Source organism: Stegostoma tigrinum, chromosome 33 (assembly GCF_030684315.1).
Source record: "Stegostoma tigrinum isolate sSteTig4 chromosome 33, sSteTig4.hap1, whole genome shotgun sequence".
In the NCBI taxonomy this organism is placed as follows: Eukaryota; Metazoa; Chordata; class Chondrichthyes; order Orectolobiformes; family Stegostomatidae; genus Stegostoma; species Stegostoma tigrinum.
The window spans coordinates 29880894-29898366 of NC_081386.1; the positions used below are offsets into that span (position 1 = coordinate 29880894).

General features: G+C 38.0%; 1 protein-coding gene across 8 annotated transcripts in view; it reads right to left on the minus strand.

The window, feature by feature from the left end:
- The window catches only part of pias1b (protein inhibitor of activated STAT, 1b), a 125374-nt gene that overhangs the window by 25154 nt on the left and 82747 nt on the right, over nt 1-17473 (minus strand). For all 8 annotated transcript variants that reach the window (XM_048563019.2, XM_048563017.2, XM_048563024.2 and 5 more), the window contains exons 2-6: nt 13844-14294; nt 5934-6018; nt 3903-3950; nt 2294-2384; nt 2073-2207 (exon numbers count right to left, since the gene is read on the minus strand). In XM_048563019.2, the coding sequence (XP_048418976.1) occupies nt 2073-2207; nt 2294-2384; nt 3903-3950; nt 5934-6018; nt 13844-14294 (810 nt within the window). The remainder of the gene's footprint in view (nt 1-2072; nt 2208-2293; nt 2385-3902; nt 3951-5933; nt 6019-13843; nt 14295-17473) is intronic.

The following is a 17473-nucleotide window of genomic DNA, read 5'->3' on the forward strand; positions in this document are numbered from 1 at the left end:
ATTTTACTATCTTGGATTCTCTGCAGTTCCCATTATCACTGAACAGAAACATATTTCTTTCTTGAATACACATCCCATCTTGGGGTCTTAAGACAACAGACCTATATTTTGGACAAGTGGTTAACAAAATAATGTTATAATCACATTTAATAAAAGAGACAATGGTTTTCCAAAGAACGTACAAAGTGAGATATGAAGCAACTGAAGTGTTGTTTATTGACCCATTACTTAAACCTATTAATCTCTGAATTATTTTGTTTCAATCCCAAACCAAGTAGTAGAAGCCAAAATTCTAAATTCTTAAATTACATCACCAACTTCTAAGAACACTGCAGTCAAACCCATCAGCGTTAACCGCTGCGGTAAAAGACCCAATCAAATACCAAGGCAGAGATGATCAAAGACAACTTTCGATCTTACTTAACTCAGATTTGCTGCACTAAGGCATCATATAAGGTACAATTAGGAACCAGAAATTCAACATTCAATGTCACAATTTCAAAGTTAAAACAGGTCATAAACTGATACCACCACATTTGTCAACATTACTACCTATGAATAACCAATAGTGCCAAGTTGCAGTCTTAGATCATACTTGTATTCGTACACCACGACCAAAAGATGAAATATAGGAACCCACCAATTGTTTTAATTTGGAGATGCTGTCCTACCCACTAAAGTTCTCCTCAACCAAGTCACTTCAGTTTGAAACTGAAATGCTACAAATATTTTCTATTTCAAGGTATAAAAGGTGATTCCAACATTACACTTCCTCAGAAATATCAGTATACTAGATTGCAGGATTGGCCTCACCAAAACAAGCAAAGTAATACAAGAAATGAACCACACAAGGGATATTTGTGTCAACTTCCCAACATCTTTCAGCTCTGAAGAACAGTCATATCAGACTCAAAGCATTAACTCTTGTCTATCTCTTATTCACATGGCAATTTCTTTTCCCAGTTCATCCACACCTGCACTCTGTTCACTCTATGCATTTTTCCCCAATTATAACTTGATATTCTTGATCTCCTCTTAGCCCTCCCACAAGTCACAAATTAAGAGCAGGTTGAAGATAGAGATTGGAAACAATTTAAAGCTTCACCTTTAGGTTACAATGTAACTGTCACATTACATGTATTTTTGCAGGTGTTTTTATAGAATAATTACAGCAAGTAATAATTACCCCTTAACTTATCTTCCTCTCGCACCGATCACATAGCTTTTTCAGAAGCATGCCTTTCAGCAAGGCTCCTCTAGTACTTCAAATAAGCACCTCAGTATCTGGATGCTGAGTGTTGGCTGACAATTCTGATTCTCATTTGTCCCCACACCCATTCAGGAACAGTGGGTAGCAAGGAATGATAACCAAGATAGGGTATTTCCTTCCCTGGCCCCAGGGGAACTGCTGCTAGTCTGGCTGAAAACAGCATACGTGGCACATACCTGTAGTTGAACTCTACTTTCTTCCATGGTTTACATCCATACTGGACTTTGATATTGCAAGATGAGCTAAGGAGCTCACTCTCTACAGATTGTTTTCATAAGCTGCTTCCCCTTATGCTTTTGCTTATTGCTGGTGTTCATGCGTATGTTTTTCCTCAGTTTGTGTTACATCACTGTTTTCTTCATGGAGGATACTGGGTGCCCAGAAATCCAGGCTAAAGTAAAGTATCACACAGTTTCCATCACCGCCGGCAGGATTAAGAACAAATGCCATACTCAAAACCAATGAACACTTCTTTCGAGATGCCTTTTGTTAACCTCTAAAATTGCCACCACAGCAGTGAGAAACAATCAACGATTTACTAATTATACAGATCAAGATAGATAGAAAATAAACCATTAAATTGCATTACTATATGCTTTTGGTACTACTTGTTGGAAATAGCATGAAACTTTACACTCATTAAGCTTCACTAGTATCCTAGGGCAAGAATGCTTAAGTTTTAATACAAATAGGCATACTGGATAAACCATAAGCATTTGATTCATTTTAGTTAAACAGAGCTTCTAAAATCCAGAGTGATTAAAAATATAGAGAGTCATTGAAAAGATGAAGAAAAGCTTACTCTTCCAATTTCTGCTGACCATGAAACCACAATAGTGTTCGGCACTGTCGTAGACAATCTGACTAGTGAGGTAATATTAATTGGTCGGCTAGGTCGCTTTGGTTCAACACCATTTTTGGTTGGTGGCAGATAACCCTAGAATAAAATTTAAAAGTTACTTAAAAAGTTCCAATAAGATTGAGCCAAATAAAACCTAGCATACCAGTTACTATATTACTTACTGGCAGGTTACAGGTTTTCCCATTTACTTTCACGCAGAGATTCGGTGGAAAATGATCTTCCTGTGGACAGCTTGTTTCTGATAAACAAAACCTTGAAAAAGAAGAAAAATGTCAGTTACACACTTCAAATGATCTCCAGTAATTCAGATCTGCGATTGTTGACCAATACCAGTCTAATTATACTTAGGATTAGATTTTCCAGTCTTGATATTCAGCATCACAATATACACTGCATCCAGTAGTGGGCGATTCTAAACAGCTTCTTGATATAATTACCTCGCTGAATACATTTAGGTTTCTCAAATGGGTCAATCACTGAGTAGCAAATGAACAAAAAAAATTTACAACTACGATACTAAATTATAAAATGCTATGATTTCAATTACTGCTATTACTGGACAAGTCACATCCAAGTTTGAAACAATCCACAAGTTTTGTCTTTGCTACTCATTTACCATGATGATCAGTCATCAGCCATATTCACAATAGGCTGTCAATGTATTTTTGACGAAAAAGTGCAAGTTTATTATACAGAAAGAGAGAAAAAACTAACTATATTACAATATACAAGAACAATTTGAAATGCAGTCTTATTATAAAAATAAGATAGAGATTTGACTATTTTACCCCCAACCACAACCTTACGGATGCCCTTAACATAGTTAAACTCTTGTTCAGTTGGCATAGCTTTTACTGGTTTCTGAAGCTTTCTTCTTACTGACTTCTAAGAATTTGCAGAGCAAACACATGGTTCTCCATACATTCAACTGCCAACAGTTCTCTGTTCCTAAATCTTTTTCTCAAGTCATTCAGGACCTTTCCTCCTGTCCAGACTTTCTGCAGACCACAAAACTGCACTGTTGCCGTTTCAGGCCTTTTCTCCGTGTGACCTGCTTTTTTTTTGAAAGAAACATACGCACATGCCTGACCTTATGGACAGTTTGGTCTTTCTGTGATAGTTGATTCCTGTTGCCATATCAAAGTAGTTCTTTTCCTCTCTTGCTCTCTTCCACCGTTGTTACTAGTGCACTCTACTACTGACCTTAAGGATTTTAAAGACTTCATTTAGATGTACATAAACAGAACTACAGATAGCCGGTACTATTCTTAAACCTCAACATTGAGACCAAAACTATGTTTTCCTGTTCTTAATGTACACATGCGAATATAGAAATAAAAGTCAAACTTAAACCAAAACACTGTTCTTCCATGCCAGAATCCAAATTTCTAAACAATAATATATCCACACATCATCAACACAAAATGAATTGGTATCACCAAACATATTAAAAAGTGTTACATATGGCAGTCAATATTCTAAGATTAGGTTGACACAGGAAGAATTTATGAAATTCTCAAATTCCTCACTAACTGCACTTCCCAAAGTGCAGTCCAGCTTTGAATCACCACGATGAACTCAGAATAAACTAGAACTTGAAATGTTCGAGCAGACGCTTTAATCACATTTCTGAAAACTGCTGATACTTTGTACTTAGCCAAACTAAAACCATTTCGGATGTGGGGGTAGGCAGAGACAGAAGAGAGAAAACGGAAAAAAGGAAACAGAACAGCAAATGAAGGACAAGCCGCAAACATAATATGCATTTACCTTAACTGAACCTGAACTGTGAAGTCACACTTGGTCCCAGATATGTCCCTAAGTAAAAGTGAAACATTTTTCACACAGTTAACATTTGTATTTATGAAGGAATTTGCACAACATAATTCAAAACCTCCCTTGTGGGCTCTGAAACACAATCATTCATGCAATTTGCTTCATGATGATCCAGGAGAAGCTTTGCAATCCAAACCAGTTTCAATATAACTGATGAAAGGATGGTAATGCGACCAAAAATAGTTCCCAGCTCCTTTATTAATTTGTACTTGAATTGAAATAAGTAGTAACCAACAAATAGAAGAAGAGAATTTGCTTTCCATTCTCTATCAGAAAATTTCATTCACCAGCATTCCTTAGACTCTTGAAATCCTATAATAAGCAGAACTGGAAATTTACTGATATGAATTTTGAATAGTTATTTTGTTAATGCTCAAAAGTTGTGATGAGAGAGGTGCCAATGTTACAGAGTTGCAAACATCTGAGATTGATAAAATTTACTGCATTCACGACAACATTGAACCAGTTTTATAAATTAGGTCTTCAAATCATGCTCAACTGATCAGAATTTTTGAAATATATATTAAATTATTTTAAATATAAAAGCAGGAAAGGTTACTGCTCATACAACGTGGGTAAGCCTCACTTGCTATATTGTGTTCAATCCTCCTCCATTAAAGTAGCTAAGGTCTTCGAGAAAGCATGGTGGTGATTCACTTGGTTAATACCTGGAGAAAGGGCTGAGCTGTGTGTGGAAAACAGTGGTTAAATTGCCTTGAGATCAAGAGCTTGACAGACTCGAGTGCATAAAATTAGAAGAAGGCTGGTGAATCATTCTTTTCAAAACAAGAAAACACAGTAATAGAATGCTAATCAAACTGGTTCAAAGCAAATCCGGAGCAGGTATGGGTTACTCAAGGGTTATGTAAATATGGAACGATTCCCCTCAAGGTTGATGGATGCAAAAAAGAGCATTTAAAGGAAGATGGGTATTTACATCAAGGCTTACAGAAAAGGAACAATACTGGTGAACAGAATAGATGTCATGGCAAACAGCATGGCAGAAAATGATAAAGAAACCTTGCCGACCTGGTGGCATCTGAGGAGACAGAAACAAAGCTCACATATTGAGTGGGACATAGTTTTTTCAGAGTTGCGGACTCAATGTTAATTTTGTTTCTCTCTCTACAGACACTGCCGAGTTTTGTTTTTATTTCATACTCCCAGCATCTTCAACTTTTTGCTTTTATGGAGATCACGGAGCAGATAGCTTATTTTTGTTCTTAGTGATCTTTGTCTGTGCATTGACAGCAAAGATGAGGGAATGGAGGGGAATGGATTTATCAGCAGACTGCATCTTGCTATAAGATTTTGTAAGCTGAAATTTAATTTTCAAATACATTTGTGAAAATAAACTGAAGCAATTTAATTCAAAACTTAATCAAATTCAATTAAAATTTAGCCTTACTGAAAATTGGATCTTAAATTGGATAATAATGATGTTTTCCTTCTATTTAATAAACAACTGAGGCCAAACATTGACTTTGGACAAAAGATAAGTAATACTCAGCATTTTAACTATTTTAGTGGAGAAATTAAAAAGACTAGATTTTTACATTTTAAAGCGCATAGATTAGATTAGATTCCCTACAGTGTGTAAACAGGCCCTTCGGCCCAACAAGTCCACACCACCCAGTGAAGCATCCCACCTAGACCCATCCCCCTATAACCCACACACCCCTGAGCACTACGGGCAATTTAGCATGGTCAATCCACCTAGCCTGCACATCTTTGGACTGTAGGAGAAAACCGGAGCACCCAGAAGAAACCCATGCAGACACGGGGAGAACGTGCAAACTCTACACAGACTGTCGCCCAAGGCTGGAATCGAACCTGGGTCCCTGGTGTTGTGAGGCTGCAGTGCTAACCACTGAGCCACCGTGCCGACAAAGATACACTTGTGGCTCAGCAAGGATGCTAATCAGGCCTACGAAAACCAAATCAGAAAGACAATGAATTACTTACATTGAATTGCTAATCTGTTGAACTTGCTGAGGTGTCAATGCAAACGCGAAGCAAGTCTCCTGAAACCGCTGACCATTGTCTGAAGCTTAAGAGAAAAAGAAATCCTGAGTTTACATTTTTCAAAAGGTAATAGGAACTGCAGATATTGGAGAATCCAAGATAACAAGGTGTGGAGCTGGATGAACAAGCATCAGAGGAGCAGGAAGGCTGACGTTTTGGGCCTAGACCCTTCATCAGAAATGGGGGAGAGGAAGAGGGTTCTGTAAAAAAATAGGGAGCGGGGGGGGGGGGGGAGGTGGATCGAAGATGGATAGAGGAGAAGATAGGTGGAGAGGAGACAGGCAAGTTAAGGAGGCAGGGATGGAGCCAGTAAAGGAGATAGGTCAGTCCAGGGAGGACAGACAGGTCAAAGGGGCAGGATGAGGTTTTTAGGTAGGAAATGGGTGTACAGCTTGAGGTGGGAGGAGGGGATAGGTGAGAGGAAGAACAGGTTAGGAGGCGGGGACAAGCTGGGATGCAGTATGGGGAGGGGAGATTTTGAAGCTTGTGAAGTCCACATTAATACCATTGGGCTGCAGGGTTCCCAAGCAGAACAATGACTTGCTGTTCCTGCAACCTTCAGGTGGCATCGTTGTGCCACTGGAGGAGACCCAGGGTGGACATGTCATCTGAAGATTGGGAGGGGTTATTGAAATAGTTCGCAACTGGGAGGTACAGCTGTTTGTTGCGAACCGAGCGTAGGTGTTCCACATTGCGGTCCCCAAGCCTCCACTTGGTTTCCCCAATGGAGAGGAGGCAGTTTACAACATTAGCAGATGTGCAGGTGAATCTCTGCTTGATGTGGAAAGTCTTCTTGGGCCCTGGGATGGGGGTGAGGGAGGTGGTGTGGGGGCAGGTGCAGCACTTCCTGTGGTTGCAGGGAAAAGTGTTGGGTGTGGTGGGGCTGGAGGGGAGTGTGGAGCAGAGAGAGTGGTCCCTCTGGAAAGCAAACAAGGGTGGGGAGGGAAAACTGCTCTCTCGTTGGTGGTGGGGTCGGGTTGCAGATGGCAGAAGTGTACGAGGATGATGCGTTGGATGTTTGGTTGTTACTGCGGGGATGGGGTGTGCGAGATGAGTTGTGGGGAAACATGGTCGAGGGCGTTCGCAACCGCTGCCGGTGTGTGCGCGTGTGCGTGCGCGTGCGCGTGCGCGTGCGGGGGGGGGGGTGATGTTGCAGTCCTTGAAAAACGAGGACATCTTTTCTCTTTGGTGGTGGGGTAAATCTGGTTTATGATTGTGAATGAAACATATGCAACATACAGTGAAATCACTTATTTCAAACTCAATGGAATTCTCTCTAACTAGGTTCAGGTAATGATAACTAACACATGAATTTGTCGAAGTAAATTTATTGTCATTATTCAAATGCTCAGAAACCTTTTCTCTTAGATAAGACAGTTGCCCTTGTGTATTGTAGATTTGATCTTCCTCATGTTTTCCTCTACAGCACTGATGTGGCAATCATATCCATTTAAAACAGAGGACAAAAATGTTTTGGAGAAATCCAATTCTGTATAACACATTTCTTTTGGTTGTCTCCGCAATGATGTCCTCAACCTGCCACTAAATTCTAAAGTGGTAGAAGCTGTGTCTTATCCTGTTATTGCACAATTCAAGGTCTGCTTGGTATTTCAGAAGTCAAATTAAAATAATTTAGCACATTTGTTATTGAAATTCTAGTAGCAAACAGAAATTAATGTTAGATTATATTCCAATAAATTTGTAGCACAGCAGTCTCCATTACAAGATGTGGTACTGCAGCATCACATAAATGTCAATTTGGCAGTTCCCCACACAGATGGTCATAAGACATGCAAGAAAAGGACCAAAAACTGAATAATCCCAATGCAAAATTAAACCCTGTGCAATGTATAATTAATTAACATAGAATGACAATTTAAATGCTGAAGTATAACATTACTCTGAGGGTATTTATAAACAGTACAAACTTAATTATTGTAGCTGCCATCATCAGGATTGTTCAATTGAGTTATTGCCCTGCAAGTGATGTTTTTAGGGGTGACTTGCAAAGGAGCAGGGTACATTTTTATATCCGACATCAATGACAGTCACAGGATGTGCTAGGCTTGTTTTGTTAGCTTTTCACATTAAGTTGTGCATGACACAGATTACAACTCAAATTTTTAAAATTTGGTTTGAAATCCACAACTCAGTTATGTCAATGTGACCTGGACAAGATCATTACGATTTCGACAATTAACTCCAAGGATTCACGTCCACTTGGAAGCCATAGACAATGAGAATTTCATTGGCTGGCATGGCACAAAGATAAAGAAGCAGTCATTTAAGAGAAAAATATGTTCTATTTTATTTAATGCGAGTGCCACACAGTTCAAAGCAGATTTGGCTCAGACAGGTGTGGTGTCATTTCAAATACACTATTTTGTTTTAACAGTTATCCAAATGTGCTTGATTTTGATTACTTTTTGAAGGCATTATATATCAGCAGATGAAACAAACTACCTTGAGCCTGCAGAGATATAGTCAGGCAAGATTACTTCAGGTGGAAGTCAAAGGAATCTCCAAGTAAAAATTTCTTATAATTCTTATAATAAATCTGTCTGTAGCTAGAGTCTATTAACCAGCAATAAGTAATAGTTCTGTTTAATACAGAAATCTAGTGTGTGCTTTCTGTGAACCCAGATCTAGAAAGCAAGTTAACTGGGGAATTTTGGTACACTTTTTAAAATCTTTAACTTTTATGATGACTAAAAATAGCAGGGTTTGATTCCTAGCACACTAGTTCAGAGAGTGTAGTGCCCATTTGAGTTTTCAATCTGGTTAGTTTAGGAGATACATGTTTGCTTTTTCTGTTCATACACCTTCAAGATGTTCTGCAGGGGGTGTTGCACTTTTAGACTGTCCAATTTGCAATGAGTTTCGATGCAAAATCAATGGGAAGTTTATGGGAAGTTCAAGCACAGTAACAAAAACTCAATTTATCCCCATAGCATAGTCAAAAAATATTGCACATTCAATTGTGTGTTCTGTTGTTTAGAAAATATCTGCTTTATGATTTATACAGATAGAGTTCCAATTTTCTGTTAACAACCCATCTTTCAAAGGCACACCTACTTGTTTGGTTAAAATTCTAGGAGCAGTTTTCTTGAATTTTGGACAACTTAATGTTCTTCATGAGGAATCCAAGAAAAATGAACGTAGGTTATTTGACTGAGGAAGCACCTCAGTTTGGTATAATTCTGTCGTCTTCTAACATTAATTTTCCTTCAGCCATTGTTGAGTTGCAATCAGAGAGGTGAACTTGGGCTAACGTGGTTATCTGGTCAAAATGACATCAATGGCAAGTAGGAAAACTCATGCCAAGATCCACCACAAAATAAAAAAACACCTGGCAGTTGTATTTTTTCCACAAAAGAAGCTATGTGCCCTTCATTCTATTAGCCAATGATACTGTTTATTAAAGAGTCATTACCTAAATACACATTCAAGCGATGAAGTTAATACCCCTTACATGTAACATTTGATTCAAGAATACAAAACAACATATGCAACACAGAGCATAAAGTCAATTAAATCTCACATTTGCCCCTGGAATCACTGAAGAAAATCAAGACTTTTACAGCAGTCTTTGTGCAAAGTATATTTCTATTTTGTTAGTTCTCTTACATGCATTGAGACCATCAAGCTCAAACAAGCTGTACCTTTTCAAATTTCCATAATCCACCACTCATCCTTCAAAAGACATCTTCCTCCAGAAGTATATCCAATTACCTTGAAACTTCTACCAATTCAAAAACATTCCTTGTATTCTACAGCTTTTCTGTTATGCTGTGTCAAAACAATTCTAACTTTGTTCCTTAATTTTAAATCTTTAGTGCTGTCTCTCAAGTTGATTTACTCTACACAAGTGAGAGGAGAACCAACCACACCAATGATATGTAAAATAACCTGGCAACGAGTGTTAATCAACAGTACAAGAGAAGCAGAACATGGTCTTACCTCTCCCCTCACCTACAGAACTACAGAATCCAAGACTCAGCCAGTATCTCAAGTCATGATTTACACTGGCCCCACGTCAAACAGTCAGACCAAGAATTTTGGATATATCAATGCACTCCTCATGCAAATATCAATCAAACTGCACACTCACTCTAAACAAATATGGTACCATGCTTGAGAATTCGGACGAAAATCTGTACTCCCTACAATCATGAATGGCTAGTTAAAATGAGGGAAATTCATCATGAGAAAAAAAACTTCAGTATTGTATTTTGTTTATGCAATAAAATTGTGCAACTAAATAATTTGTGATCTTCCCAAACAAAAACTAGAGCAAAGTGTTAAATGTTTAAGCTTTACAGGGGGTGTACACTATAACTAAACTCTTTCGAAGGGAGTGGAATATCTTAAAATTACAGTGGAGGCCAATTTATTACAGCCCTTCTTCGACAACCAACAATAATCAAAACAAATGCTGGGAAACCATATGCAAGTCTTTAAATGGGAAGGACTAAATTACAGTTTTTGTGAGCCAATTTAGCTTCAAATAGCAATGATGAAAATTTAAAAATCTATTTTCTCCATTTAACTTTTAAAATCTCTTGCCTTCTTCTTTCCTGAGCCTTATAAATGGCACTGACGAGCTTGGGGCACTTTCATACATACTAGCAGCCTCTATGTTTCCTTAACAAATATTACTTTTCACATGAATTACTTGCGAGTGTCAGCAAACTACACAAACAGACTACACCACTACTGGCCACAAAGCATCCAGCCAACATCCACATACACTCACTTCCCAGCAGAGCTCCTCTAACCTGCAAAGCTATTGCAATACAAAGCACTAGGATGCCCTCCCTTTTATACACCCAAAACCAAATGACTGCTGAAATGTGGGTGTATATGGGTTCTGCTTGGCTTGTATAGGGACTGCAGCAGGTGTAGGCCTATTCATCCAAATAGCCTGCCAAGACTAGATGGAACTACACAAAAAATAGCCATCTTTAGGTACCCAAAGAAAGCCAGTATCCACTTGTCCTAACACTCAATATATCAGCATTTGAGGAAAAAGGAAATATTGACTTGGTTGCAAAATGGGAATGAACCTGGTCTATGGAAAAAAAAACGCCTAAACATTTTGTTCGGGCCCAAAACATTTCTAACTTGAAAGATGAAATCAGTCACCTTTCCTTTTAAAAAAACATATTTCAGTTATGCTCACATATTAAAAAGCCTTTTATAAAGATCCCCTGCAAGAACCCAAAAGCTTTTGACAGCCTTTGTTGAAAGTGTCATAGTGATTTCTTCAAGTGGCATGTATTTCCAGTAAACGTGCTGGCAGGATTCCATGCTGAAACATGGAGACAGAATTTCACATTACTGCTGATAGCAGCATACTTCGTAATGTACCCATTCGCTATAAATAACTTCGGCGTTTAGTATCTTAACTGTTAAGATCATTGCAAACATTGTACTCTGCTATCAGGAGTGCCAAGTCCTTGAAGTGCACTTGTGACTTCTGCACTCTCTCAAATTCTGACTGCCAACTAATAAAATGCAGCAAGGGGTCTCTTTATTTACCTCAGTTCCCGAGTGTAGCTTAGATTATAAAACTGAAAATTTATTTTGGAAAGACTTTTAAAAAAAACTGTGAGAGAAATACTGTATTTTATGAAACAAAATGAAAATGCCTACTACCCAAGAAACAAATTATACAAAAAACTAATGCTGCATTACAAGACCAATGACTTTAATAGAAGTATTTTCCAACAAGTTAGTAGATTAATGCAAAAGCTTTATATAGTTTGAAAAAAATGTAAATATGCCCACCAAAGTAATCATTCTAGCAAACTTTGAGATGTCACAGACATTACAGCTCAACACAGACAGCAGGGAGCTGAACTTCTAAACTGCAGTGAAAAGTCACAAATGACTATACATACAACTTGGATTATTTACATTCCTCCATAGAAAAAGACAGCAATGTTAAACGACTCTGTTGATCAAGACTCAACTATTGTGAAAAAGAGATAAAGGGCAGAGCCAAGTTTTAAAAACAGGAACTTCAACTCCCAGAAAACGACAGAGAATTTCTGACTAGGGATGGTGGCAAGGAAGGAAACAAGTGGAAAAGAGAAAGTATGCTAATGTGAATAAACATGCCTCCGAAAATATCAACATTTAGCTTCATATAGTTTCATTCACAGTAAATATGGAAAATTGCAACTGTGATGCCAATATATTGTACATTCTAGTACGTGAAAACTAATTGAGAAGAGGTCACCAGTCAACCCAGAAGATATCCCTGATAGAAGTTATATATTTTCATAGGTTGGGATCTATCCTCTGGCATGGTATAAGACACATGCCCAAAAATTACACCTTTTTATATTTAAAATAAGCATAGGGACAATAATCCCCTGGTGCATCTTCAGTAGCAACACCTTGATAAATCAGATTCCATCCAGCAACCAAACTTTGCCTCTAAGGTTTTGGAGTAGATTTGTAGCTCGGGTTGCGGGTGTTGAGGTTGGTTGGCTCGCTGAGCTGGTTTCTGGTTTTGCAGATGTTTCGTTACCATGCTTGGTAACATCATCAGTGCATCCTCCAATGAAACGTTGGTGTTTTCCCGCCTGGCTTTTAAACTCTGGGGTCCGTTGAGATTGATTGTCTCACTTGAGTTTTTCCTTCACTGTGGAACGTATATAGGGTCGAGTTCAATGTGTTTATTAATAGCATGCGTCGTGGTGTGCCATGCTTCTAGGAATTCTCGTGCCTGTCAGAAGCTGCACTGAGGATGTTACCAAGCATGGTAACGAAATGTCAGCTAAACAAGAAACCAGCTCAGCAAGCCAAACAACCTCAACACTTTCCCTCATGTAGCATAAATTGGTGCACTTTTGAAATGTGGTATCTTTGTGTCTGTCCCAATGAATGTTAGACAAAGATCTTCAACAGCAAGTCACTTCAAAGTTACGAAACAAGTATATAAATAAGGCAAAGAGCAAATGGTTTTAGACTATAAATACTCAAATTGCTGCAAGTTACATAAGCCAATAATAGACAGTATTTCTAGAATGAAATCTACAGAAGTTGTACCAAAGTGCACTAAGTATTGGCTAGACCACACATGAGTTTCTAGCCGTTATTTTATTAGAAGCAATAGAGGCACTGTACAGAGTGTAGCAGAGACTTGCAAGGATGGTTTTATTTGTGAAGTGTGTAGGTGAGAGTGCAGGATAACCACATAAGATGGTATAACATTCTCACAATAAGCCACTGTGTTGTAGTGCCTGACATTTAACAACTTCTTTAACCACCAGCTTCCAAAACAAAATCAACAAAAGCTGTACTTTAATGTATTGTCCTATCTGAGATTTGTTCCATTCTTTTGAACAACAGTGAGAACACTCATGGAATCACAATGCAGAATTTTTAAAAAAAACACAGAAGTTGTGGACTAATCTGACAGTTCGAAAAGCACTCCATGCTTCTTCAACAGAAAGCTGAATTCAATTCAATGTATAATTCATACGATAAAAGAAAATGCAACATTCAAATAGGTCCAAAATTGCTCATGTACGAACATGTAAGTATGGACATCAAATTAAAATGTATCATTTTCTTTAGAAGTTAACAATGGAGAAATTTTAAAAATTAAGAAGAAAAATTATGAATCATCCAACTATTTACATCTTAAAATAATATGTCATGGTTTCCAGAAATATCATTTCAGCTACTGAAAACAAACCATAGCTCAAGTTGATGCAAACTTATAAAGTATTCTCAAATAAAATAATATTGGTTTATTGAATCGGGTTTCTTATATTCACCTCAAATACTGTAGAAATGGCAACAACACAAGACTATTTTGGGCACTTGTTTCTTACCTAGACTAGTTGGTTTTATCAATTCATCAAGAATGTCATAAAAGGGCAATTTCTGCAGTTTTACATCTGGATGGACAGGATGGAGCGATGATGTCAGGTGAGGCAGGTCTAGTTCATGTTTAGGTCCCAACAGAGAAACAGCAAGCAGTGGAGATGTTGTTGCATGCCCATCATAGGGGAGCTGTGGGATAGCAGCTGGCGACAATGGTGTAGTCATGGAAGTTGAAGTTGTATGGACAGAAGAAAGGGTCAGGTCAGCGGGTGTCACAATCTTCTGTGGGAATCTCCGCCTATATAGTTCCTTAATTTTCATCTGAACAGCTGGGCTGCAGCCAGCTTTCAACAAATGCAGTGCTTTTGTCAGGAGTTCGTGTTTACGACCGTGTTTGTTCCGTCCTGCATAGCCCAGTAACACTTGGAGCTCCGACACTCTAAGGCTCATAACCATTTGCTTTAAAGGGATTAGGAAAATAAAAGAGAGAGAAAAAAATTATTAATAGGAAAATGTTGTCTTGTGATTAATACAACGTTCTTACATTCATGGGGCTTGTGCCACAAAATATTACACCTCATTCATGGCATTGTAACTCAATTAACGTTATCAAATTAGGGCTAGTTTAAGTGATACATAAAGCAGCACCCAATATCCTAAAGCAAGTGATAGACAACCTCACTGAAGTATTTATTTTGCAAAATCGAATTCAGAAAGCTGTGCAGTTATAAATGCTGAAGCTCTTTATCATGAACAAAGTAAGGCTGTTTGTCAATCTGACCTCAACTCTACCAGAATGCCAACAGTTAACATGCATTAGTACATCATCTGGCTGTTTAAGATTCAAATTAATACTGATACTGAAATCTTAGTTATAATTGGATTGCAATTTAGAAATTACCCATCTACTCCAATTTTTACAAGTCCACCAGTTTAAACTGCTACAGGATGGTTTTGGATGCAAGATTCAACTTCTTTTAGAATCTTTTTGCATATTATATTGCATATGATTATTCAACTTCTCATTACTTTTCCAGACTACTTCCATTAAATTATTTTTGAAAGTCCTCAAATAAACTTCAATTTGTTGCCGCAATAATGTGTGTACTTGCAGGTTTCCAGTGCACTGTGGCAGCAATTATATTTGAATAAAGCTTCCAATAACACACGTAAGCTGCTATGCAACTGAACAGGCGAAAGAGTTTGGAAATGTTATTGCTGTTACAACATTATTTCATTTCTTTTCACAAGCAATATAATATGTAACAGACAGATACTGTACAATGGTGAACTACGTTTAAAGAATATAATGTCGATGCTTTTAATCAACACATTCAGACATGCTATAACAAATTTTGGAGCAGATTGTACCTTAACTCAGGCCTCCTGGTCCGGAGGGAGGAATAAGCTATAGTTATTTCCACACTGAACAGGCCTGTAATCACTGCAGAACTGGCGAAGCAATGTTTATAGTACTTATCAGTTTTGAAAGCTGCATCATGATTTTCTTGCAACATTGCCATTTGTCTCCTGTATTACCAGCAACTCCATGAGGTACTACGCACAAAGTTGCTTTTTGTCGTCAAAACAAATTCAATATCCTGAATCATTTTAGCATCATATGCCTCTTTTAAAAAAAAGATAAATTCAAAGCATCACATACATAAAATGTTGTTTCTGCTATTACTTTTAAAATGAGTAGGATTCAACCAAAGTACTCGAGATATTTCTCTCCATCAGAGAGACAGAATCAGTTTTATATGGCTTCGGCAACCACTCTGCCACCATGGGGCATGGTGAGAAGGCAGGCCTCAGTAAAATATCACAGTCTGTAGCCATCATACTCTAACGAACTGAGTTAATTAACCTCCATGATAATGTATATATTCATGGTTTAAAACAAAAGACAGCACTTTTGGGCAGATTAGCAGCTATTGTTACCTTTTTGCAATCCATCAGCAAATTGGAATAATTTACATTGTTCAATATCTGTCAGGGTTCTGCACCATTGGCTGCCAGTGAATTTCAGGTGAGGGAGGTATTTGTCAAGTTTGAGTCGATGATGTAACAACTTATGCAAACATTCATAAATCCAAAATTAAACCTGTCAAACTCAAAATAATGAGTTTCAATGTTTAATGCTGTGTGCCCTTCTTTGCTTTATCAGAAATGCACAGCTGCAGGCCAATAACACCATTCAATGTTTCTGGGGAAACTGCTTTTGCGTCAGTCAGATTGGTCAGTCAGATTGGTCAGTCAGATTGGTCAGTCAGATTGGTCAGTCAGATTGGTCAGTCAGATTGGTCAGTCAGATTGGTCAGTCAGATTGGTCAGTCAGATTGGTCAGTCAGATTGGTCAGTCAGATTGGTCAGTCAGAACCTACTTGTGATGCAACAAAATAATGATTTTTTTTAACAAGTGCATCCATCTCAGTCTCAATCAAAAGATACAGTGATACTGCAGCAGATGACATGCGGTGATGACAGCTTTGAGATAGAAATGCTGTGAAGGAGTACAATTCATTTCAGTCATAGATCACCAGTCCAGTGGCACAAAGAGCACACCAGTATTTAATTATGATGAAAAATGAGAGAGTCTGAAGATGTTTTTACCTTTCAATTAGTATTTCAGTTAACCAAATTATATACAAACAGAAACACAGCTTAATTTTTCATCAGTGAACAGGAAAGGAAGAATACAAAACCACCAGTCTGGTTCATGGTCAGCTTCCTGCAGGCACAATGGGCAACAGAAGCCATTTTGTTAACTCTGTAGGCTAAGTGAAAAGTTGAGTATTTATTTTGCCCATCCAGTCAAGCTTAAAATACTGTCAAATATTCCTAAATTCAAATGCTAGTTCAGTTGTGAGCACTTTCATCTCCACAGTCAGCAGGCTGTGGATTCAAGTGCCACATCAGTAACTCAGCACAAAGAAAATCTAGTCTGGTTACTGCGGTGCACTGAGAGAATGCTGCCATGTTTGGAGATACTGTTTTTCAGATTAGACATTAAGACAAGGTCTTGTCTTCTTTCTCACGGGGTTGTGAAAGACCATTTGGCACTATTTCAAACAAACAAAGTTTTCCCCCAGTACCTTGGCTAACAGTTATTGCTTAATCAAGAAATTTTTTTTGAAGTGATGGTCATCATTACATTGGTGTTTGTGGAAGTTTGCTGTGCGCCCAGTTTTCCGACATTACGACAGTGACCATATTTCAAAACTACTTTGTTGGTTGTGCAGCATTTCAGTTTGTCCTGAAGTCACCATTCAGTCCAAATGGTTCATGTTCCACTGACCTTTCCTACCACAGTACCTCTATCTACACACCTTTCTAATCTGGTCTTCCCTGAGCCGTTGTCTAAATTCCCCGTAAATGTATTACTTCCATTTTACAAAGCAAAGCATTGTGTGTATGGTCACAGCCAGTAATGAGCATTTCACATTTATATTTTTGAATTCTATTCCTTAACGTGCAATCATTTCCAATGTAAATATACTGAACAGGCCTTCTTAGTATTAGATTGAATCTGTTTATACAGAGGCTTTCATCAGGCAGGTTGAAACTTTACGCTGCAATTGACTTTTACCAACAGGAGCAGAGAGACATTCTAAGCCCAACTTTCATTTACAAATGAT